The 21,161-nt window shown below is 42.6% G+C and overlaps 2 protein-coding genes across 5 annotated transcripts; both read left to right on the top strand.

Moving 5' to 3' along the window:
- Window positions 1–60: 60 nt before the first annotated feature.
- hnrnpk (heterogeneous nuclear ribonucleoprotein K) lies at window positions 61–14,465 on the top strand. 3 transcript variants are annotated; one of them, XM_084467941.1, is made up of 18 exons: window positions 61–126; window positions 1,151–1,224; window positions 1,354–1,504; window positions 1,751–1,848; window positions 2,097–2,153; window positions 3,088–3,131; window positions 4,527–4,599; window positions 4,847–4,960; window positions 5,395–5,523; window positions 5,747–6,078; window positions 8,535–8,579; window positions 9,246–9,275; window positions 9,969–10,011; window positions 10,776–10,791; window positions 11,337–11,369; window positions 11,507–11,574; window positions 12,014–12,183; window positions 13,513–14,465. In XM_084467941.1, exons 3-18 carry the CDS (start codon window positions 1,447–1,449, stop codon window positions 13,541–13,543), a joined length of 1,341 nt encoding a protein of 446 aa, XP_084324067.1. In that variant the 5' UTR covers window positions 61–126; window positions 1,151–1,224; window positions 1,354–1,446; the 3' UTR covers window positions 13,544–14,465. The 3 variants fall into 3 exon arrangements, with proteins under 3 accessions (XP_084324067.1, XP_084324068.1, XP_084324069.1); XM_084467942.1 differs by having other exon boundaries at window positions 9,972–10,011; XM_084467943.1 differs by having other exon boundaries at window positions 4,853–4,960.
- A 457-nt stretch (window positions 14,466–14,922) lies between these two features.
- qng1 (Q-nucleotide N-glycosylase 1) lies at window positions 14,923–20,959 on the top strand. Of its 2 annotated transcripts, none has more exons than XM_084467836.1 (7): window positions 14,923–15,020; window positions 16,509–16,763; window positions 17,092–17,242; window positions 18,115–18,227; window positions 18,623–18,766; window positions 20,033–20,228; window positions 20,658–20,959. In XM_084467836.1, the coding sequence occupies exons 2-7, from the start codon at window positions 16,578–16,580 to the stop codon at window positions 20,885–20,887; spliced, it is 1,020 nt and encodes a 339-aa protein (XP_084323962.1). In that variant the 5' UTR covers window positions 14,923–15,020; window positions 16,509–16,577; the 3' UTR covers window positions 20,888–20,959. The 2 variants fall into 2 exon arrangements, with proteins under 2 accessions (XP_084323962.1, XP_084323963.1); XM_084467837.1 differs by having other exon boundaries at window positions 14,934–15,020; window positions 16,541–16,763.
- The last annotated feature ends 202 nt before the right edge of the window (window positions 20,960–21,161 follow it).

Here is a 21,161-nt window from a genome sequence, read left to right on the forward strand (position 1 = left end):
TCTGAGAGAAGACGGTGAGCGGTTTGCACCAATAAACACTCGATTGTGGGAGGACATAGAGCCATTTCCGCTTTGGGTAACGTTCGAGAAGGAAGGGAAGGAAGAAGTAAAAGTGTTGCATCGCAGGTTCGTGTTTCCAAATAGAAATATAATATTCATGTAATTATTTTATACATATGTTGCACGCACTCTCCCAGGTTTACTTAATATACGATCGCGTAATATCGCGGTTTCCTCATATTGCTCACAGCTCGGCAAATGGTTTTGTTTGCTGCTATATTTAGCGTGAAAGCTAACTCGACTAGCTACGTTTTTCGTTAGCACATCGGTTCCAACATGGTAGCTCCTAGGGCCAAGGTTCCGAACGTACGGTGGGCGGTACCTCTCCCCTTGCTACCGTTACTGATTGGTTGGAAGCGGTACAGTGGTACCGCCCATTGTACGGTCGGACCCTTGGATTTAGCTACTACCTCGCAATATGGCGAACCTATAGGCAACTCTCTCTGTCCTATCTAGGCCTCTTTGTGGTTCACGGTTTACTGATATTCGAGTGAGTAATTTCTGGCGTTACTGAGTCGAAATTGTTAGTGATAAAAGTGACTTCGACACTTGATGTATTTCACCGCTGTATTTAGCGTCGCTGAAGACCGCACTTGGAATAACGTTACATTCAAACCAATTCGACGGAGATCCTGCATGCCATTTTGGACGCTAACGTTGGTTATAGCTTGGCTTTTTATGCTAGCTATTTAGCGTCATTAGGTTACATATGTGCTCTAAGCACCTAGTCTGAATAAAAACAATTGTATATATCGCAGTTGAATTGACTCGCTGTTATAGCTTAATGTCCCTCCTCGCCGTTCCCTGCATTAGCCTATTCTAAGCGGCTACGGTTAAACATGGAGGCAATGGTTACGGTTCTGGCCCTCGTCCCCGGTTTTCGGCATTATTATGATTGTTGTTTTTGTTGTCGCATACAATAATACAGTGTTTTGTTAGCTGTGCGTATGACTGGTGAACGAAATGGGCACCACAGTATTCGCTGTTGGTGTGGCTCTAGCAACGATGCAAATGCAACAACGACAAAGAAATGTGTGCCGCTCGTCGATTCTTTCTGACATCTCTTGTCTTGGTCTCCCTCCGTCCACAGGTTGCAGCCGCTGGTTGGTTCTTGCCTATTCTGTTACGCCCATCATCACGCCCTGGTCTTCACAATAAATATCGGTGAGTGCTAGAATTCCTACCAGTCTCTAATAATCCACCCCTCCTCTCCTGCCCTTTTAAACGGCTCTTAAATACACTGCTGTTATTTGTCGACCTTCTTCCTCTCACAATGACGACCAACCGCCACAGATCTGCAAGCCCAGTTTCTTGCTTCTCTCCTCCCGTCGCCGCCTCTTCCCCGGACCGAGGTGCCGATCCAATCCCACTTGTGGCCAGCCGACAATGGAGACAACAATTGAACAACAAGAAGAGACCTCATTCAGCAACACAGAGACAAACGGTATATAATCTCTTAATTCCATTTTATGGGTACTTGAATCTTGTAAGAATATTATGTATTTTGAAGACTTCTTTATTAATTAGTCAACAGTGTAGATTTCAGTTGCCAAATATTAAATTAAAATATGCAATAACGACACTGCTTTGATTACATAGTAATTCATTGTGAACGTATAGTTGCTGGATATAGATTTTATTTTTCTCCAGTTCATTGGGTTAAATGAGTTTTAATCAAATGATCTTTTAGGTAAGCGCCCAGCTGAGGACGCAGAGGACCAAAAATCATTCAAGCGCTCCAGGAACTCAGACGAAATGGTGGAGCTTCGTATCCTCCTGCAGAGCAAAGTAAACTATGTGCATTTCAAAAAGCATCCATTATTGTCTTTCACATGGCATATTTAGTGTTAGAATAGAGCCATATTGGTGGAAAAATACAATTTGAACAAATTCTTGCTAGAAAGCTTAAACATCAAGGAATGTTTCAAGGAATTTACGTTTTCTTGTACTACATAATTTAGTAATTTTTTAACTCAGATGTTGGATTTCAGTGTTTTCTTTAGATTTCTAACTTTATCCTCACCATTTGACTTTAGAATGCAGGAGCGGTGATTGGGAAGGGTGGTAAAAACATCAAAGCTTTACGAACAGACGTGAGTACACCTATTCTAAACATGTATTCTAAACGTAACAAAATTGTGCAGTCTGCCAACAACTACTACATAAGATCTATTGGAACCATCATTTCTCGTTATAGCTATACTGACTATATCTGCGAGATTTTCTGGTCTCGAAATGTGTATTTAATGGCTGTTGGAAACCTTTTTTTATAGTTGTAATATTGATGTGGATACATTTTCTTTATTTTCTTTGCTTCACTTGCCCAAAGCGCACTTGTTCAATTTGCTTTTCCTTGACACAAGTTGTATTCAAATCAATTAAAAATTTAGATCCCAGTTCAAGCCACGCTAATTCAGTTTTAACTTATAGAATTGGCACAGTGCAGATGAGGTCACTTCTAGCGCCAACTACCTTATTCATTCAATGAGAAATGTTTAAGTAACCTGCCCAATACTCAATTCATTTATTGTCATGACCTCTTTTTCTCCTCTCTCCACTTACCCATTCCCTGTACCCTCTCTTCAATTACTGTTGCTCTCTCATTGTCCCTCTTCTCTGCCCTCCCCCTCCCAACCCCAAACATTTTATCCCTCTGAATCTCTCAATATACCATTACCCATTTTTCTAATGTCACCTTCTCTTCTCTCTTTGCCAAACAAATCTCTGAGAGAAAAAAAAAATGAAGTCACATTTGACCAGTTTAGAGCCTGTATATTAAAATGTATTCCTCTCCCCCCCCCCCCCCCCCTCCCTCCCTCTTCCCTCTTCCTTGTTTTTTATTTTACTGTTGACTTTTTGCCCACTTCCTCCTCTGTTGCCCATGTTCTGGATGGCCCCTCCTGCGCCCGCCCACCTGACACCCTGGTTGGCCCCGCCCATTATCGTGCCCTGTCCCTAAATGGGCGCCTTACTTGATTGACATCTGTGTGCTCGAATGGCCCTGGCCCCTGCCCATTCCACGCCCAGTACAATGCCAGTGTGTCAGTCCCAGACAGCAGTGGGCCTGAGCGGTATGTCCCAAAGCTCCTCCCTCTCACTGCCTGTATACAGGACAACAAGAACAGATAAATAATAGTCATCCTGCCTCTGTCAAGTCACTGTATTTTAATCTACCTTTTCTCACAGTATTGTAGCTTGAAAAAAAAAAATGCCTTATGTCCAACTCAAACTCTTGACCCAGTGAAAGCCAAGTCAAAATCTTAAATATTACCTCCATGTTGAAGTTGCGTCAAAATTCAGCCATATGTTTTTAAGGGTTTCCCAAAATCTAGTACGTTAACCCCAGGTTCCTGTGTTTCCAACATGTCTGTTTTGATATTTTCATGGATGTTTTGTCTTATTGACTGCGTTACCCCCGCTCATTTCTGAAAATTGTTTTCCCGGTGATTATCGAAAAAAAATAACGTAAACAAGTATTTTATTTCTGTGTTTTGCCTCATTCCATTAGTTTCTGGTGACGGTCATTGTTTTGTTAACCTGAGACTGCCCATCCAGTGTGTGTGTGTGCATAAGGCCAGGTTTACAGTGTTGTCTGTTTTTCCTATCCTTTACGCTTTCACCTAAGCTTGGTCATTGGAGACGATGACGGTGTCCCCATCTCTTGTGCGCTCTCTCACCTCGCCATTGTCCTGTGATTTTTACATTTCTCCCAGCTGCCTGCCTCCCCAATCCAGTGGTGGTCCATCTCAACCTCTGTTGCATAAAAGCTTAATACTTTGTTTCTTGGCCGTTTATCTTGTTCTATCCATAGACTGCACTTACATTTTCTTTTGTCTGGATTTGTATTTTTTCATTGATTTTTGGAGTCGCGTTAGTCTTTTAGGTTATTTTAATTAATCGATGTGGATGCAGATAACCTTCAAAATTGTAGTCCATGTGAAGCTTTACCAAAATATCAGACCTGTGTAAAAACATCAATAATTAGTGTATGCTGTCAAATCTACTATAAATATATAATTTCTACAGCCACAAATTGTTATTATTTGTGTAGTATCCTTAGCGGCTCTTATTTTTTTCTTTATGCTGTTTGATTCCCCATCTCTGCTCACTGGCATGCTGTTAATCACTTTTTTTTTCTTTGACCATCTTCTCCTATGGAGAAGACAAATTATATATATTTTTTGGGTGGATTGTTGTTGGTATGGGGCCTCAACAACTTGTAGGTCAATAGGATATTCTCGCTGACATTGGTATCAGTGATGAGTTGGGGAAGAAGTGCAATGTAAATGTTGTAGTCTGTTCTGTGGCTAGCACTCTGCTGCAGGGATGTTGTGAATACCCTGATCTAAAGTACCTTCTTCCTCTCCCTTGGTGACATCACTGGTCCTCCCCCTCCCCCACCCCCCCCCGCCCCGCTGGCTTCGCTGCTGCTCTGCCTGGATGCTGTTGGTGGGCACAATGTGTAGCATCCTGAGTATCAGTGCAGACATCGAGACCGTTGGCGAAATCCTGCTTAAGATCATCCCCACCCTGGAGGAGGTAGGGAAAATGTTTTTCTCTTCTCTTTATTCCCATTTGGCGGAACACATTGTGTGCAAGCTTGAATGCCGTTTAATAGTCCTCTGTTGAGCCATCTGGTTCCAGTGCGCCCGTAAGTAGTGAGGAGGGGACAGAGGGGTGGTGTTCGACTTTATATGGCCTTTAATTGGATCCCTCCTTGGGTCCGGTGCCCTGATCCTGCAAAGTGTACCTTAATACAATGCCCTGATAAATATTTTCCTCCTAGTACCAGCAGTACAATGGCATGGACTTCGACTGTGAGCTTCGACTGTTGATTCACCAGAGTCTGGCTGGCTCAATCATCGGGGTAAAGGGAGCAAAGATCAAAGAGCTCCGAGAGGTATGTCGACCCCAGTCTGGTCTCAAGCAATCAAAAGCGCTGAAGGAAAATACGATAGGAATGTAATATTTTATAATGCACCTTACTCGTAATTTCCTGAATAGAAGCAATGTTGTGATTTCTAGGTTAAAACTGTCTGACTGAAACCACAGATGTCTAGACCTGATGTAATTAATACAATCGTTCTGTTCCAAGGATGTCGCTTGTATAGTTAAATACTGCTTAGGTAAGCTTGCGGTCTATAGTTTCTGTTGAGCTAATTCTATTGCAGTTTAAGGATGTAAAATATAATGGTTCAAGAATGGGATGTAAAGGTTTTTAATAATTGGTCAGCTCATAAAGGTTTTCTATGAGCACAACAGTTCTGATTTTTGGTGGCCATACCAGCTCTGTTAATGCTCATGTTGACCCGTGCTTATGTGTTTTCTCTCTAGAATACCCAGACCAGTATCAAGCTGTTCCAGGAGTGTTGCCCTCAGTCAACAGACAGAGTGGTGCTGGTTGGAGGCAAATCGGAGCGGGTGGTTGAGTGCATCAAGACCATGCTGGAGCTCATTGCTGAAGTGAGTGGTAGTTGTAGCTCATGAATGTTGAATGGAAAATTTAAGGAATAGGTATGTCACTTTTGTATACAAAATGTAATACTGAATACTAAGGTGGTAAAGGATGCCGCCTATGAATCCATTCAAATGTTTTCATTTGAATTCATTTTGGAAGCGACTGTTACTCTCAAATAGTTCAGTTGCCGCTTCCTGTTTTGTGTCTTACCATGTCGTTGTTCGCCAGGCTCCCATTAAGGGGCGCGCCCAGCCCTATGACCCCAACTTCTACGATGAGACTTACGACTACGGGGGCTTCACTATGATGTTTGAGGAGAGGGGGGGCAGTCGCAGGCCCATGGGGGGGTTCCCCATGCGTGGCGGCAGGGGCGGTGGTGACCGGGGGTTCGACCGCATGCCCTCCGGTAGGGGGGGACGTGGCCCCATGCCCCCTGCCCGCCGAGATTACGACGAGATGAGCCCCCGAAGGGGCCCTCCCCCTCCCTCCCACTCCGCTAGGGGAGGCCGAGGAGGCGGCCGTGGACGCAACATGCCCCTTGGACCCCCACACAGAGGAGGGTAAGATGTGTGCACACGCCACACTTTCTGCATGATTTACCCAGAACCGATGTGATGTTTTGAAACATTTTCATACGCTTTTCTTTTAAAAATATATATTAAAAAAAATGTATTACTGTGGGGACATTTACGTCATGATGCACTGATCAATCGGTCGCCTATCGTCATTAGCCAATAATAAAAGATGAGCAAGAGCCCCATTCTCAAAATAATTATGTATCTTAATGGCATAACCTAAGCGCCAGTCCAGTGCTTGCAAGTCAACATAGTTTCTACAATGTGAAGCAAGACACGGGTTTCTTGAAACCTAGATGTTATAAAAGTGGTGTCCTCTAGTCTGACCCCCAGTCAGTGATTTATGAGGGATACTGTTGCAGCACTCCATGAGACTCAAAGACTCACGGCATCGAATACAGTTTTTCGTTCTAATTTCATAGGCAGGCTTGATGTATCGATGCGAAACTGTATACGCTTCCTTCGCATGCTGGTTGTCGTTTTGGCTCCATACAATCGTCCCTATAATACATTCATCAACAGCCCTTCTCATTCGTTCGGCTTTTTACAAACGATTATCTGTATATATTTGAGATAAAGGAGTCCATTCTAGGGCTGTCACGATAACCGATACTTCGGTACCAAGTCGATACTACAATTCTAAAAACGTGACGTACTCGATTTTCTACAGTACCGGGGATGCTATTCCTCCGGACGTGACACAGGCAGCATATACATTTACAAGTGTTGTAGTCTGCCATTAAATGCCAAAGGAACACGGAAGATGCCAACTGCAGCCTCAGCGAGTGCGACAGCTCAGCCTGACTCGTCAAAAAAAAAAGGGAGGAAGAGTTGTGTCTGGAACGCTGCGCCGCGCGACAGAGGGGAGAGGGGATCCTTTTCAATGTTGCGCTTCTAAACACGAATGGTAGGACTGCGTGCGGCATCACTTACTTGATGTTGTTTTGATTGAAGATCGCCGTGTGTGTGTTGCGAGTGTATGCGATTTCAAAGTAACAAACCAACTCAAAGCCGATTGCATGCATCCAAAACTATTCGTTCAAGACCAAAAAAACATCAAAAACAGCGTCGCTTATTCACTTCAAATACTTTCCTTAATTTTCAAAACTTGGGAATTAATACAGCGCGGTACAGAGTTGAAAACGATGTTGGCGTCTCCTGTGGCTGCCCTGCGCAACTGTTATATTATTTAATATTACGTTGGAAGTTATGTTTTAAACCCTGCCATGCACGCAAGTGTAAACGAGCAGCATAGCTCCATGACTGCCTGCTTTCAGTGCGTATTGTTGTTTTTTTATTATTGTTATTTTTAACAATTTATTTTGAATAAGTCATTGAAGGCTACATGCCAGTGCCACTGTTTCTGTAATGTTCAAATGTTTTTTACCGTGGTATCGAATTGGGTATTGAGAATCGTGGAATTTCACTGGTATTGGTATCGACTACTAAATTTCTGGTATTGTGACATCCCTAGTCCATTCATAGTGCGTATCAGCGAAGATCACTGCTGCAGAATCCAGTTTTTATCAACTGATCGTTTTCTCCTTTTCATTTCTTCGTGTTATTTTAAAAACACAAATTAACAATATCCCGTCAGTGGCTTTCCAGTACACTCATCAGTCATAGTCACCAAGTCAACCTTGGTTCTTTGGAAAATTGTGGAAAGTTTTGAATGCATTTCACGGCAGGTCTAAGGCTATTAACCCGGTTATGAATCACACAGGCGCTATTGTGGGGGACGGATCGCCATACAAGGAAAAACCTCACTACCTTTTCTATTCATGTTTACTAAATACACAACTCGCTATTAGTAGGTCAAACTTGTTGGACTTGTTAAACATTGATATAGCTGCTAAATATACAGTATTTAAACGATTATCGCCCCCCCCCCATGGCGATTTATGACTTGCGTATCCTCACACTGGATGACAGTGTTCAAAGTACTACTGGACTATTCGAATAATGTTTCAATGTCCAACTACAAAACTTACTAATTATTGGTCATCCCATATTTGGCCATACTGATGGTGGCTACCATAACCACTACTGAAGAGTTCTGCGGCATTAAAAAAAACCTGAAGCATTTGACTACTGACTTGAGATTAGATTATCTACCTACAAACAAATATTGATTGCAAATGAGACTGCCCTTTCACCATTTGCTTTCTACCATGTATTTATTGGGCTATTGAATACTGCACCAAATCTGGGTTATGATCTCGGTTGGTCATTTATAGATCCCTAGCATCCAACTTGATGTAACCACTGCCATGCTACACACAAATCAAAAAAGGGAATTCATTGTTACCTTTTGCAGAGCACGCAAAATCTCATTGTAATCCCATTCCCATGAAGTGTATGTGCACCTTTTTATATCTGTATCTGTGTGTCTGTGCTTATGTACATATGTGCGTGTCTTTCCATCTCAACCTTGCCCACAGAGATGACCGTTACTATGAGTACCGCGGCTCTGATGACAGGTCAAAGTAAGTCCCGGCCCCCAAGACCTCTGCTCTTCTGCCAGGCTCCTTAGTCCCCTCCACCCACCTACCCCACCCGCCGACCCACCCAACTCCTCCTCAAGGGATAGATTGACATTTTGAATTTGAATTATTTAATTAGTGATATTTGCCTCTATAACCTTGGTATTTGTCACAACTAGAGAAGGTGGTGTCTGTTAGCCTCTAACCCTTGGTTGGAAGAAAAAAAGACCACGTATTGAAGATCATAGCCTTAAGTTGGTAATTGATTTGACAGATGACCAACTCTGAAATGTCTCTGCATCCCTTTTTTACGCCCCTATTACCAGCCTGCATTATCCGTTTTACTGATGTGCTTGTTGTCTGCCACCCCTCATAGTTTGTAGAAATGAATTAACTCCTTTTATACATAATTGTGTGTGTGTGTGTGTGTGTGTGTGTGTGTGTGTGTGTGTGTGTGTGTGTGTGTGTGTGTGTGTGTGTGTGTGTGTGTGTGTGTGTGTGTGTGTGTGTGTGTGTGTGTGTGTGTGTGTGTGTGTGTGTGTGTGTGTGGTTTGCTTGAACCCATCTTCTTCTGTAGTCATTCCCAAGGGAGCTTGACTTGTCAGCAATATCGTCTCCTTTCTCATGTGTAGAACCCTTATTCAAACTGCTTTTTTCCATCTTGTTTAGGAGTCATATGCAGAGGCCTCTAATTTCCAGGTGAGTTTAATAGTGCTTCTGTGACTACTTGTTACTGTTCCACTTCTCTGGTGCAGCCATCTAATGATTGTTAATATCACCTTTGTGGAGGTTGCTATGATCAGGATATTCAGTGGAGTCTAAACAAAGTGTGCACTACATCTGATCCTCGACCGTAGCAATTGGCATGGACTAAACTGAAGCTTTACAAAATAGTAACATTTTCCTTTTTTTCAATAAATCTGAAGGCTTATGGCAAAATGGCCGCCATTGTCGAACTGTATTAAACGTAATCAACAAGTGAAAGAAGTCTTTTGTGAAACATGGCGGTTACACGTATGTTTGTTAGTCTTGCAAGGGCAACGGATCAGCTCCTACAATTTCCCTTCCCATTTTTTTCCCCTTCATTTTGGTTGGATTTTAAGATGGTGGGGGTGGGGGGGGTCCATCCTCATCGCCAGCTGTCACTCCTCTCACCATAGCACTGTCAGAGCTGTTCCTGTTACTGTGTGGGCGGGTGGCTGGCTGGCACAAAATGTGTTTATACTGTAATCGTGCTCAGCGTGTCTGTGTGTGTGAGTGTATGTGTACTTTGACCTAAACCTTGAAATTTCTTAGCGAACAATGTGAACCATTTAAATCCAAGCACTTCTTCTCCTCTCGCTCTCCTTCCTCCCCATCCCCCTTCTCTCTGTCCCTCGCCATCTTCGTCAGCAGCGACAGAAGAGGCAGACCAGATCGCTATGGCGATAACATGGTTAGTGACCCTTGGCAAAGTGCATGCAGCTCTCTCTGGTAGCCTATTGGATGATGGCATCATCAGGCTAGCCTGCTGATTGGTCTCCCTACCAAACGATGGCAGTGATTTAAGATTGTTTAATGACCTAGCACGGCAATATTAGGGCAGCTGGCCAGTTGTTTCCACAAACACCCAAGTATGCATGGATGAGTGCGTGCATGCATACATGCAAGCAAGAATGAGCATACCAGTTTATTCTTGCAATGTGAGCCATCCAACCAAATGACCGTAATCACAGCAGAACCCATAATAATCGCACATAATTGGCATGTACTTTACCATGTACTTTCACAGCCCGTTTTTTTCGGGTAGCGGAGGGAGGATGTGGGGGGTAGGAACGGTGGCCCTGGCTGGTTGCTAGGCAATAATAACGCTTTGTTGACAGACTGGAAGGTTTCTCTCCATCTAGCTCTGTTCGAGCTGGTAGGATATTGCCAAGCGTTGCTCGGCAACAGCATTTCTGAATCGCCTGTTGCCCTGGTGACAGAGCAGCAGCTGAATAGCAGGGGGAAGTGGGGGCTGATGGAGATGCAAGGAAGGGGGGGAGGGAGTAAGGGAAGGAGGAGCCTGGCTCAGGGATGAAAATTGGGTGGCTTTCAGTTGAGTCTATTCCATGGACGAAGCTACTGCATCCTCATTGCATCTGTCCATCTGATTTAAGCCTCCTTCGGTAATATGCTGAACCCTTTGTTAAATCTGTCTTTCTTTTCCTTTTCCAACAGGGAGGTGGAGGATATGGTGAGTAGGCACCTGTTTTATCTTTTGTGCTGGAATTGTAAGGAAATGTAATTTTCTACGGCGCTGGTGTGGTTGTGTGCTAGCGTAGTGTATTAAGTGTAGCGTCTTAATCTACTGTTGACGAGGTGTTTGTTAGACAATGTGTGCTACACTCATTTGCTCTGACAGTTATTTGGAAATAAGACAAATTTCTTTCATGTTGACTAATGGGCTTGATCTTCAATAGGAAGGCCAAGAAAAGTAATAATGAATCAATAGGCATTTTCTCTATGATATGTTGGTTTACAGGAAAGCCATTTCTTCCCCCAACCCCCGTTTTCTAAATCATGCCATCTGAAGTGGCCATTTCAGTCTTCTTTCAACTGTTTTGTCCCAAAGGCTTTTGGTGCACAAGTGTGATTGATAACATATATGGCTCACTATTGCAAAAGCCTGGCAGCTTCTTGCCATTTGAAGGATGTTTGACATGGCTTGTTGATCGGTCATTCTGTTTGCTAACGCTCCCCCCTCCTCCCTCTCTCTCTCTCTCTCTCTCTCTCTGGCAGATAACAGCTCCTCCTGGGATAACTACCCATCAGGTGAGCTGCCACACTGCTATTCACTCATACGCGGGCCCTTTCCGTCCCCGTGTGTACAAACAATGCAATATGAATGTATTTAATTTATTTCCCCATATCACCCTGTCCTCTCTGACTCCACGTCTTCGTGTCCTCAGGCGGTCGTGGCTCGTACAACGACATGGGGGGCCCCGTCATCACCACCCAGGTGACCATCCCGAAAGACGTGAGTATGCGACAAGCGAGTCACCGGTGTACCCGAACGCCACCGCGCGCTCATTTTTTAACGAGCCGCTAATTAAATTCAGGCAGGCTGGGCGAAACCCTCTGCGGTGCCATGTGTGCGTCAACGTCATTCGTCAGTCTGCTACGAGGAACATTTAGTCATTGGCTTCGTCTCTTGCTAAATTGGTTCATATTGCATTTGCAGAGCGATAATGATTTTAATGTCTATCGAGAATGTCAGCATGCTGCAATGATGACGGGAGCGTCCTGTCGTTTATCACGTAATTCACCTTTTCATTACCGTCTAGTGATCAGATGAGGAAATTGTGTTTTATGCGTTCTTTTCCCTCATGGAAATTGTATGAAAACGTGCACTCGGTTGTAGCTACTGATAGGAGTCCTGACCCTCCTTCTGTTTTACCTCCATGACCTGCATTTAGATGGCGGGCTCAATCATTGGTAAAGCAGGCCAGCGGATCAAGCAGATCCGCCACGAGTCTGGCGCCTCGATCAAGATCGACGAGCCCCTGGAGGGATCTGAGGACCGCATTATAACCATCAGCGGTACCCAGGACCAGATCCAGAATGCCCAGTACCTCCTGCAGAACAGGCAAGTGGCGACGCCTAGACCACTGTTTGGTAAATACAATGAGGCGACTGGTATCCGTCTTGCGAAGACTTCTAGTGCTGCAACAAATAGTCAATCTATAGATTAGTTAGTCCCCAGAAAATGTGTCATTTAATATTTGTTATTGATTAATCGTTGTAGTGATTTATGAAGCATAATTAACAGATTGCTGCTTAATTTTGCAGTTAAATTCAAATATTTGGTTCATGGATCATTTTTACAGGATTATGTTTAGTTTTTCTTGGCTGCTTGTCAGAAAAAACAAGTCACTTTGAACTTGTAATGGCATTTGCTATTATTTATAACATTATAGATTAAATGATAAATCATGAAAATTATCCTTTGATTAATCAACTTTGAAAATAATTAGTTAGTTGCAGCCCTAAGAAAATCTATTGTAATCCATTAAAATTCAATAGGTGTCATAGAAAATCTTCTAAATTCGTTATTTTAGAATTTAGTTGATATAACTATGGCTGATCCTTAGTGCAAACTGTTTTGTAGTAAAGCAACCCGTTTACAGATAAATGATCAAATCAACTGTGTGAATTGGCTCTTTGAATATTCACACATCAATGCATTTGACTGAATGTATATATGAATGGATTATTCTTAGGCCATGTATTAGCTGCCAGCTGTCTCTTCTATTCACTAACCCCTTCCTTTTCTCTTCATGCAACCTGCCACTTGCACAAAACCTTCCTCTTTCATGAAATGGCTCTGGAAGGTTTGACAGGCAAACCAACCATCAATGAAATACACGTTTCCAACGGGTCTATTTGTACGACTAAATGAATTTGTAGAAGGCAACAAGCAGAGTGCTTCAGCCATCCAAGCCGTTTCACTGTGAAGCAGGGAGTGGATTGATTCTTCCCCTGGCTGCTGCTGTGTGGAAGACTAGTGATTTTGTTGTTTTTAGTTAGATTAACCGACAACAAATCACAGTCTGCCAAATGGCACAGGCTCCTCCTCTTCTGTCTCCCTTGGCAACCAATAAGCATGTATTGTATACACTACGTGTTGCTGCTGTTTAGCTTAGCCTGATGCTAACTGCTGTAGCGCTCTTTAAGTAGTAGTGTAGTGTTGCCTTGGTAATTAACCCTGCCTCCCCTCCTTCTTTCTCCCTATCCTATCCCGGTGCACGGTTTCTTCTTTGATGCCAGGATTAACAATACACCTCCCCCTGCTCTTTCCCTCCCCTGACATTTTTGTTGTCCATTTGTTTCCCCCAAATCCTCCCAATGTACAATGCTTGAGTAACTGTTGTCCCTTCTACGTATTTATTTGTTAATGTCTTGCTTTGTATTTCAGTGTGAAGCAGTACTCTGGTCACTTCCTGTAGGCCCATGAGACGCTGAGCGAAGAAGAACCCCCCCCCCTCCCCTCCCCCCACAAACGTGTATACACCAACACACACAAACGCATACATATACACACACACACACCCCTTCACGTCCCTCTTCAACAAATCCCACTCAAAATATTATCCCGGACTGGGTTTCTTTTTTGTATTTTTTAACTTAAAGTAGGTCCAACATTCCTGTGCGTTTATTTATATATATATATATATATATATATATATTTAAAAAAAAAAACATCCAGCATTTTTAGGTGTAGCCCATTAACTCGTACAGTAACTTCTTTTCAGCTATTTCTGATATTAATACTGCTTCCTAAAAGACAAGTGAAACATGATCTTTATTTTTGGATGAGGTTCTGCGTTGTGTACATGTTTGTCTTGAGAGTAAATTGTTGTGTGTGTGTGTGCGTGCGCTATGGTCATCTTTATTGATGTCACTCACAGCTGAGTTGTAACCTTTGTAATACTCGGCGCAACGCACAGAATGTAAGCTACAGTTTTTGTTGTTTTGATATTTTTTTTCATTTTGTGAAATATTTTATGGTTTTAGTTTCTTTTTTTAAATCAATGTGGGAATCCTCAAATGTTTTCAGTTTGGAGGTGTTGTGAGTGTGGAGGAAGGCTGCACATTTTTGGGACTCCTACAGTGAGTGTAGTTTTACACTTGTGTACGATTCAGGGCTGACCGACTTTCGTTGTATATTAAGTCAGGGGGGAGGTGGAAATGCTTTTGAATAACCAGAGATGGAAAGTTGTAGCTAGTGATTTATTAAGACATTGTATGGAAGGTAACTAATGTGGAATTGGTTTGTTTTGTCCCTGCAGTGTCCTGTTCTCTACACTCGTTGTCCTGTCACGCTGTAGATTCACATTGTCCAATTGTAAAATTAATAAAAATGCCATTTTTTTTACCAAACGATTAATGCTCCTTAATGCCTTTGTCTGAATTACTCAGCTCACTGTATACATTTGGTTCTGTGCCATAATTGGCACCAAAGACCTGCAATTGTCTACAAACAAGTAGACAATCGGCAGGTGGTTTGCTCCACAATACATAAAGCATGCAGACCGTGTATAATAGTTTGTTTGTGCCAGATATGCAAGTCTAATATGACTGCTAATTAAGTGTTTTGAGTTTACACAATAAAATTGCTAAGAAAATTATGTGGATGGAAATTAGACGTCAAAGGTGGATGGACTTTTTACACCGGTGATCTTAACGGCGACCAACCAGCAGTTGATAATGTCCTATCATGCTATCGATGTATCCACCCATGCATCCATGGTCCGACCGTGTGGGAGGGAATCCGGAGTTGGTTGGTTTGACTGACTGTGACGGTAACCAATGGGAAGCTCTGATTGGTTGACTAGGCAAAAACCAGGTAGTGGAATAAAGCGACAAACTCACGAGTGCCCTGCAGTATCTGGTATTAACTTTTCTTCGCCTTCGTGAAGCAATGTGAGTTTATTGATTGCAAAACAATCCATACTAAATTACAATAATTTACTACACTGAGCTCAACAGGAAATGCATAAATTGACTTTCCAAACGTGATAGGAAATAGTTATTACTGTCGCTGTCACGGGACACCGTGCGTCCAGGTCCTTAATTCAGTGGCAAGTTGTAGTATAGGTTTATATTTTAATTTTTAATGAACGTATACAAATGGGTCCTATCACAAATTAGGAATCAATGAGCATAGCTTACTGGGTGATTGACCGGTGTCATAAGCCGTCAAAGGTGACTTCAACAGCGCTATCCGCCTGTCGGTTGCATGGCATTGAGAGTTGGGATATTATTTTCAAAAGGAAACTATAGTTTTTATGTTTTATTTTATATAACACAATGTAAGTTCGAGTTCCGCTCAATGCATTTATTATGACTTCAGTGATCGTACATATCCCTCTGCTTGGACGACCTCATTGAACCATGATCCATCCAATATCTTCAGGTAGCGGACTTTGCCTGCACCGTAGCCTTTTGTTATGGTTTTGTGAGACAGTTCGTTACATGGAAAGTAAATGCTAATTGTTGTTCAATTGTGTCAACAACTAACGAAGGAATTTGCTGGCTGTAATTGCATAGCGCCAATAGACTTGATACACAAATGTACCAGTTAAGCCTTTTTTCAAATTCATCATGGCAGCAATTGTTGTCATTGTATGATATGCAAATTGTCCAATTAAACAACTCAAGACTGCAATATTTAACAACAATACGACGAACATTTTTATTCTACATACAAATACATCGAATAGGTCTACGCCAACTGTTCATAATCATGTATTATGTAGCCTATGTACTACTCTCCTAAAACAAGAAACTCCATTGCCTCTTTTTTTTACAAAATCGATCATAGCAATCCACAAGAATTTCTGCATTGCCTGCTGATTGCCTTGGGATTTCTACTGTTGGAGTATGGTGACGCTGGAATTATAAGCTCTGGACGTACCTCCCTAATGTAACCAAAGTCAAGTCTAATCATGCCGTCTTGGTATAACATGAATACAGTGGTAGAGCCCTGGGTCCCCCTAGGCCAAGAGGTTGTAGTGGTGCATGACAACAAATGTATTTTCATTGGCCAGGGCAAAGGCCTGAAACACTGTGGTCCCAATAATAATTCCATTAAAGCCAGCAGGAGAAATGGGTCAGAATGTGGTTTATATCCAACTAGCGACTCTGAGTCTATCCTCATGGTATAGCTGGCAAGTATGGAGCAAGTTCAGGGATAGGGTATAGATGTTCGGCCTCTCATTATTTTTAAAGTAAGTATTACTCAACTATGTAGGCTACATAATGGGGCATAAATAATAATTTTAAAAAGTTGAATATTGCAAGGGTTATTCCCATTGGGAATATTATTTTCAGTGAAACACGATGGAAATTGTGTGAACGATTAAATAACACGGAAGTGTTGCGTTCTACGTTCTTTCCCATTGCTTTTAGTTATGCAGTCATATTGTAACCACCATCAACAGCACTACCGCCACCGCCACCACCACCACCACCATCGCCATGGATCGGCCTCTTCCTCCGCTCGAGTCTGGACGCTTTGTGGCGGCACGGAGCCAGGATGTGTTTGTGGAGGTGGAAGGGGTTCGCAGGGCGGCAGAAATGCTCTACACCCTTCGCCACAGCGAGGACCTCACGGCGAGCGGCTGGAAGAAGGCCAACCCCCTGGCCCCCAGGGACACCGCTGACCAGGGGAGTGTCTGTCTTAGCAACACACAACCATCCGGACATCCCCGAATCTTTAGCACGAATGTGTGCCGATGATGACATTAGGCGGATTGATCATTTGATTTAGATAATGTGTATTGAATAGACAAGCACTCGGACCACTCGGACCAGAAAAAAACTAAGTTAGAGATATTCACAGAATGTAATCGTTTCTTGAAAATGAATTCACAAAAGAAAGAGTGTTCTGAATGCACTGCAAAGTCCCTTATACAATTCCAGGCAGTCATACATGGTGGTAATATTGTGACATACGTTTCGGCTGACTCTGGATATTTGTTGTTGTGAAGTACAGGCATTGAACTGGGTGTTTGTGGTGGATACCATGAACTTCTCATTTTGGCCAGAGAAAGAGGACAAGCAGTGTGAGGTGACCTACAAAGGGACCACATACAGAGGTTACATGACTCTTTGTGCTGCCATCACCAGAGCTATAGAAGAAGGTGAGAGAAATCCAAGAAACAATCCCCACACGCAGGGGCCATGATGCACTTTTTATTCTCGAAATTATGATTTATTTGGAAATGGTTTGCAAAATAAATTGTACACATTTAATTTGAGATAGGATAATAATTGTACTTACTGTAGTGTAACTATTCAATAGAACTGTTATCAAGGTTGGGGAAGGTCATTTAATGGAATTATTGGGGTTCATTGTTGATTGTTTAACCAGCAAAACATTAGCCGTGAGTGGATTTTTCATATTCTATGCAATAAGTAATTTTCTGTTTCCTGGAAAAACAATTTCACAAATATTTTTCTTCAGGACTTTGCAATACACAGGCAGTAGACCAAAAAAATACAGAATTATTGAATTCAAGGTAACTGTTAACCTTGAGGATTTTGCAAAGGGAATAAAGATTTATTTAAAATAAAAACGTCAAATCGAATTCTATACCTTATTATCTGCATTAAACATTGCTCTCACTTGGAAATTGCCTCAGCTCTGTGTGAGTCTAACGCCGCTTTATAGTCGGCTGGAAGGACTCTGGATTTGTCTCAATTATGGCTCATATGGAACAGTGTTTCTCAATGGGTGTTCGCTGTGGCTGTTCTAATTGCAGCATAGTCTCGGATAAGCACAGCTACCTGGCTCCAGGGTGTGAATCACAGGGTTTGACCGAACGAGATTAGATCCAATTATACTTCTGCTACTTCTCAGCAGAAATGGCCACCGTGGAGTTAATTTTCCTGTGATTATAACTAACTGGAACTTTTAGAAGTAGGCTATTAAAACTCCTAAGAGAATGGAAATGCAGGCCTGCATTTCTCTATATGGCCCTTCTTTCTGCTCACACTCTGTCTCCCGCCTCAGGCGTACCGATTACCGACCCGGAATACTTTTCCCGCATCAGCCTGGAGCAGCTGAAGCACGTCCTGCGCTCGGACAACGCCACGCCCATGCCAATGCTGGACGAGCGCCACCAGGTACGGCCCAGCACCACCACACACGTTACACAAATGACACATGCACATACACGCACAACTGGTGTCCTCCTTCGGGCATGACAGCAGCAATTGAAACCCTGCGGAACGTTTCCTTCCAAGCCGCAGGGTCAATCACCATCTCCCTTGCTGTCAATCACGCATCTCACTGTCAATCACTCAACTCACTAACTGTCAATCACTCAACTCAATAAGTGTCAATCACTCAACTCACTCACTGTGGTTCCTCAGTCATGGCGTGTTTGTTTTTAGTATTGGTTGTATCATTATTTGTGGTAGACCTATATAGCATTATTCTTTAACTATATTATTAGGGGTGGGGAGGGTGTCTGTATACAAGGCTTTGCATGACATTCATGCCTGTGGATATGATTTAGGTTCTCACTGAAGGCGGACGAGTGCTATTAGAAAATGGAGGAAGCTGCAGGAGCTTCATCAGCCAAGCCGGGAATGATGCCCAGAAAATGGTGGAACTCATCGTGGAGAAGCTTCCCTCCTACAGAGATGCAACTATTTATGAGGTCAGCATGATGCGGGTCTGCTACTAACTATCCACATATAGGAAGTTAGAATGTTCCTGGCATGCTGCTAACGATGTATGTATATATGAGGGGAGAAAATACTGGCATGACACTAGCTATGTATATAAATGAGGTTAGAAGGATACCGGTGTGCTACTGACTATGTTATGTATATGAGGTTAGAATGACACTGTATGCAGCTAAGTATGTATATATATATTGGGGCAGAGGGATACAGAATTCAACTAAATAAAAAGTCAGAATAATAACAGGAAGATAAATAAAAAGGAGGGCAGTTTGATACAAGGATGCAACACTTTGTATGATCAGAATGATAAATAACTTAAATAGGAGTTCAGAATGAAACGAAACATGGGGTCTGAATGATGCTGGGATGCTAATTGTGTATGAGGCCAGAATGCCACAGGTTGATAAGCCTTAACCTTTTCTTTAATCTAAACACCACTAGCCCCTAGTTTGAATTTCAAAATTAAAACATATAAAAACATATTAATTTTTCAATATACACTATACATACACAGAGTTGATGTTGTTCATTGTGGTAATGGCCAGTGATGTTCGGTAAGCTTGAGACTGCCATCTGCTGGTCAGAAGCATAGTGGCATATTGACTGAAATAAGTTTTCATATTTTCATATTTCAATGCAAACGCACTTGAAAAGGAAGAAGAAGAAACCAAAGTGAAGATAATATTATTGAGCGATATGCACCGTTTCAAAGTGGTCACAATTCTGAGCACACACACACACACATACACACACACACACACACACACACACACACACACACACACACACACACACACACACACACACACTAAGCATTGGAGACACACAAGTAGCATCCTTGTGGTCTTGTAATATTTGTTCTTGAGGAAGACAGATCTACCAAGAAATGCTTTTCTTTGTCTTCAAGAGGAACAATCTTGAACACTGCCTACTTGTTGCACCAATCTGGATGAAGGTTGGCAAATTAAGCAAAAAAGGATTTTCTTTTTTTTTTTCAGTTATGCAATGAAAACCTGCCTAACCCCCTACTGTTTTTTTCCCCCAAACTGTGTCTAATCAAATTAGTGACAATCAAACGAACCATGAACTATTTCTGCTGGGAGTCAAACACACACACACACACACACACACACACACACACACACACACACACACACACACACACACATATTAATAATATTTTGAAATATATCCCTCATTCACTCAATAAATGGGCCCGCTGTCCGTCCTGCCCTCAGGGGAAAAGCATCTCCTTCTACAAGCGGGCCCAGATCCTGGTGGCGGACTTCTGGGGCATCATGGAGGCCAGGGGGGAAGGGGACATCCCTAACCTGGACTGGCTCACCATGTTCGCAGACTACCGCGTGCCGCAGGCCCTGGTGTATCTGGGTGCACTACGATACAGCGACGCTCTGATGGACACGCTCAAGAATGGTAACCCTGGGTGGAAAATCTGTTTTTAAATGTTTGTCCATTTGGCCGTGAAAAATCCCCATCCAAGATGATCCACATAAAATAATGCTATTTGTGTCAGTTGTTGTTTCAAGTATCACTTGTGTTGAATCTCTTTATTTGCCTGTACACAGACAATCTACAGTCAGATAATTAGATAGCTAATCTAGCTCTGTAAAGTCCTAAACCCCATACACTTGTATAATAGACATTTGTATAACAATAAAAATGTTATATTGATTAGAAAACATGTATCGATTTGATATTCCTCACATAAGAGATATTTTTGTGAGTTGTTTGTGTGTGAGCTGTTGGTCACTTCCACAGCAAGGAAGTGTATGATGACCCCTTTAGTGATCTCCACTCTTACTCTCATCCTGTCCTCCCCGTCTCCTCTCCCTCCATACCAAGGCGAGCTCCTGGGGTCCGGGGACAGGAGAGAAGTGGAGATCCGTGGATGTTCCATATGGTCGGTGGAGCTGATTAAAGAGCATCTCTGCAAGCTGGTGCAAGAGAGAGACGGCGTGCCTTGCAACATCAATTCAGCCGTCATCGACTTTTACCTGTGGCCTTACGCCAAGAAACATGACAAAGAGATGTCCCATATTCCCATACACCACACACGCTGCATTTATTACTGACCGCCTTCTCAAAATCGAGTGATGTCTGTATTTTCTATTGCAAAGTTATGTTTCTTTGAAATAAAGTGCATATTAACAACATGAATGTAATTTGCATCATTTATTTTCCTATGCTTGACTTAATTAATGAGATATGGTTTAGGTAGAGAGATGCACTTTTTTTAAATGATAGGTTTTAGATTCTCTTCAGTAATGTCATTTAGCGACAACTGAACGCTGTGCTGCACTGCACTGTACCGTATTGCCAAACGGTGTCGCTGTTGCGTTCGCGCAC

Source organism: Micromesistius poutassou, assembly GCF_964030765.1.
Source record: "Micromesistius poutassou genome assembly, chromosome: 5".
Taxonomy (NCBI): domain Eukaryota; kingdom Metazoa; phylum Chordata; class Actinopteri; order Gadiformes; family Gadidae; genus Micromesistius; species Micromesistius poutassou.

Excerpts from the sequence above, each read along its gene's own strand:
- hnrnpk (XM_084467941.1), top strand. The coding sequence starts at position 1,447 with ATGGAGACAACAATTGAACAACAAGAAGAGACCTCATTCAGCAACACA. Across the intron at positions 9,276-9,968 it reads CAGAGGCCTCTAATTTCCAG|CAGCGACAGAAGAGGCAGAC; the intron begins GTGAGTTTAATA and ends CATCTTCGTCAG. Across the intron at positions 12,184-13,512 it reads CAGTACCTCCTGCAGAACAG|TGTGAAGCAGTACTCTGGTC; the intron begins GCAAGTGGCGAC and ends TTTGTATTTCAG.
- qng1 (XM_084467836.1), top strand. The coding sequence starts at position 16,578 with ATGGATCGGCCTCTTCCTCCGCTCGAGTCTGGACGCTTTGTGGCGGCA. Across the intron at positions 18,767-20,032 it reads GAGATGCAACTATTTATGAG|GGGAAAAGCATCTCCTTCTA; the intron begins GTCAGCATGATG and ends TCCTGCCCTCAG. Across the intron at positions 20,229-20,657 it reads GATGGACACGCTCAAGAATG|GCGAGCTCCTGGGGTCCGGG; the intron begins GTAACCCTGGGT and ends CTCCATACCAAG.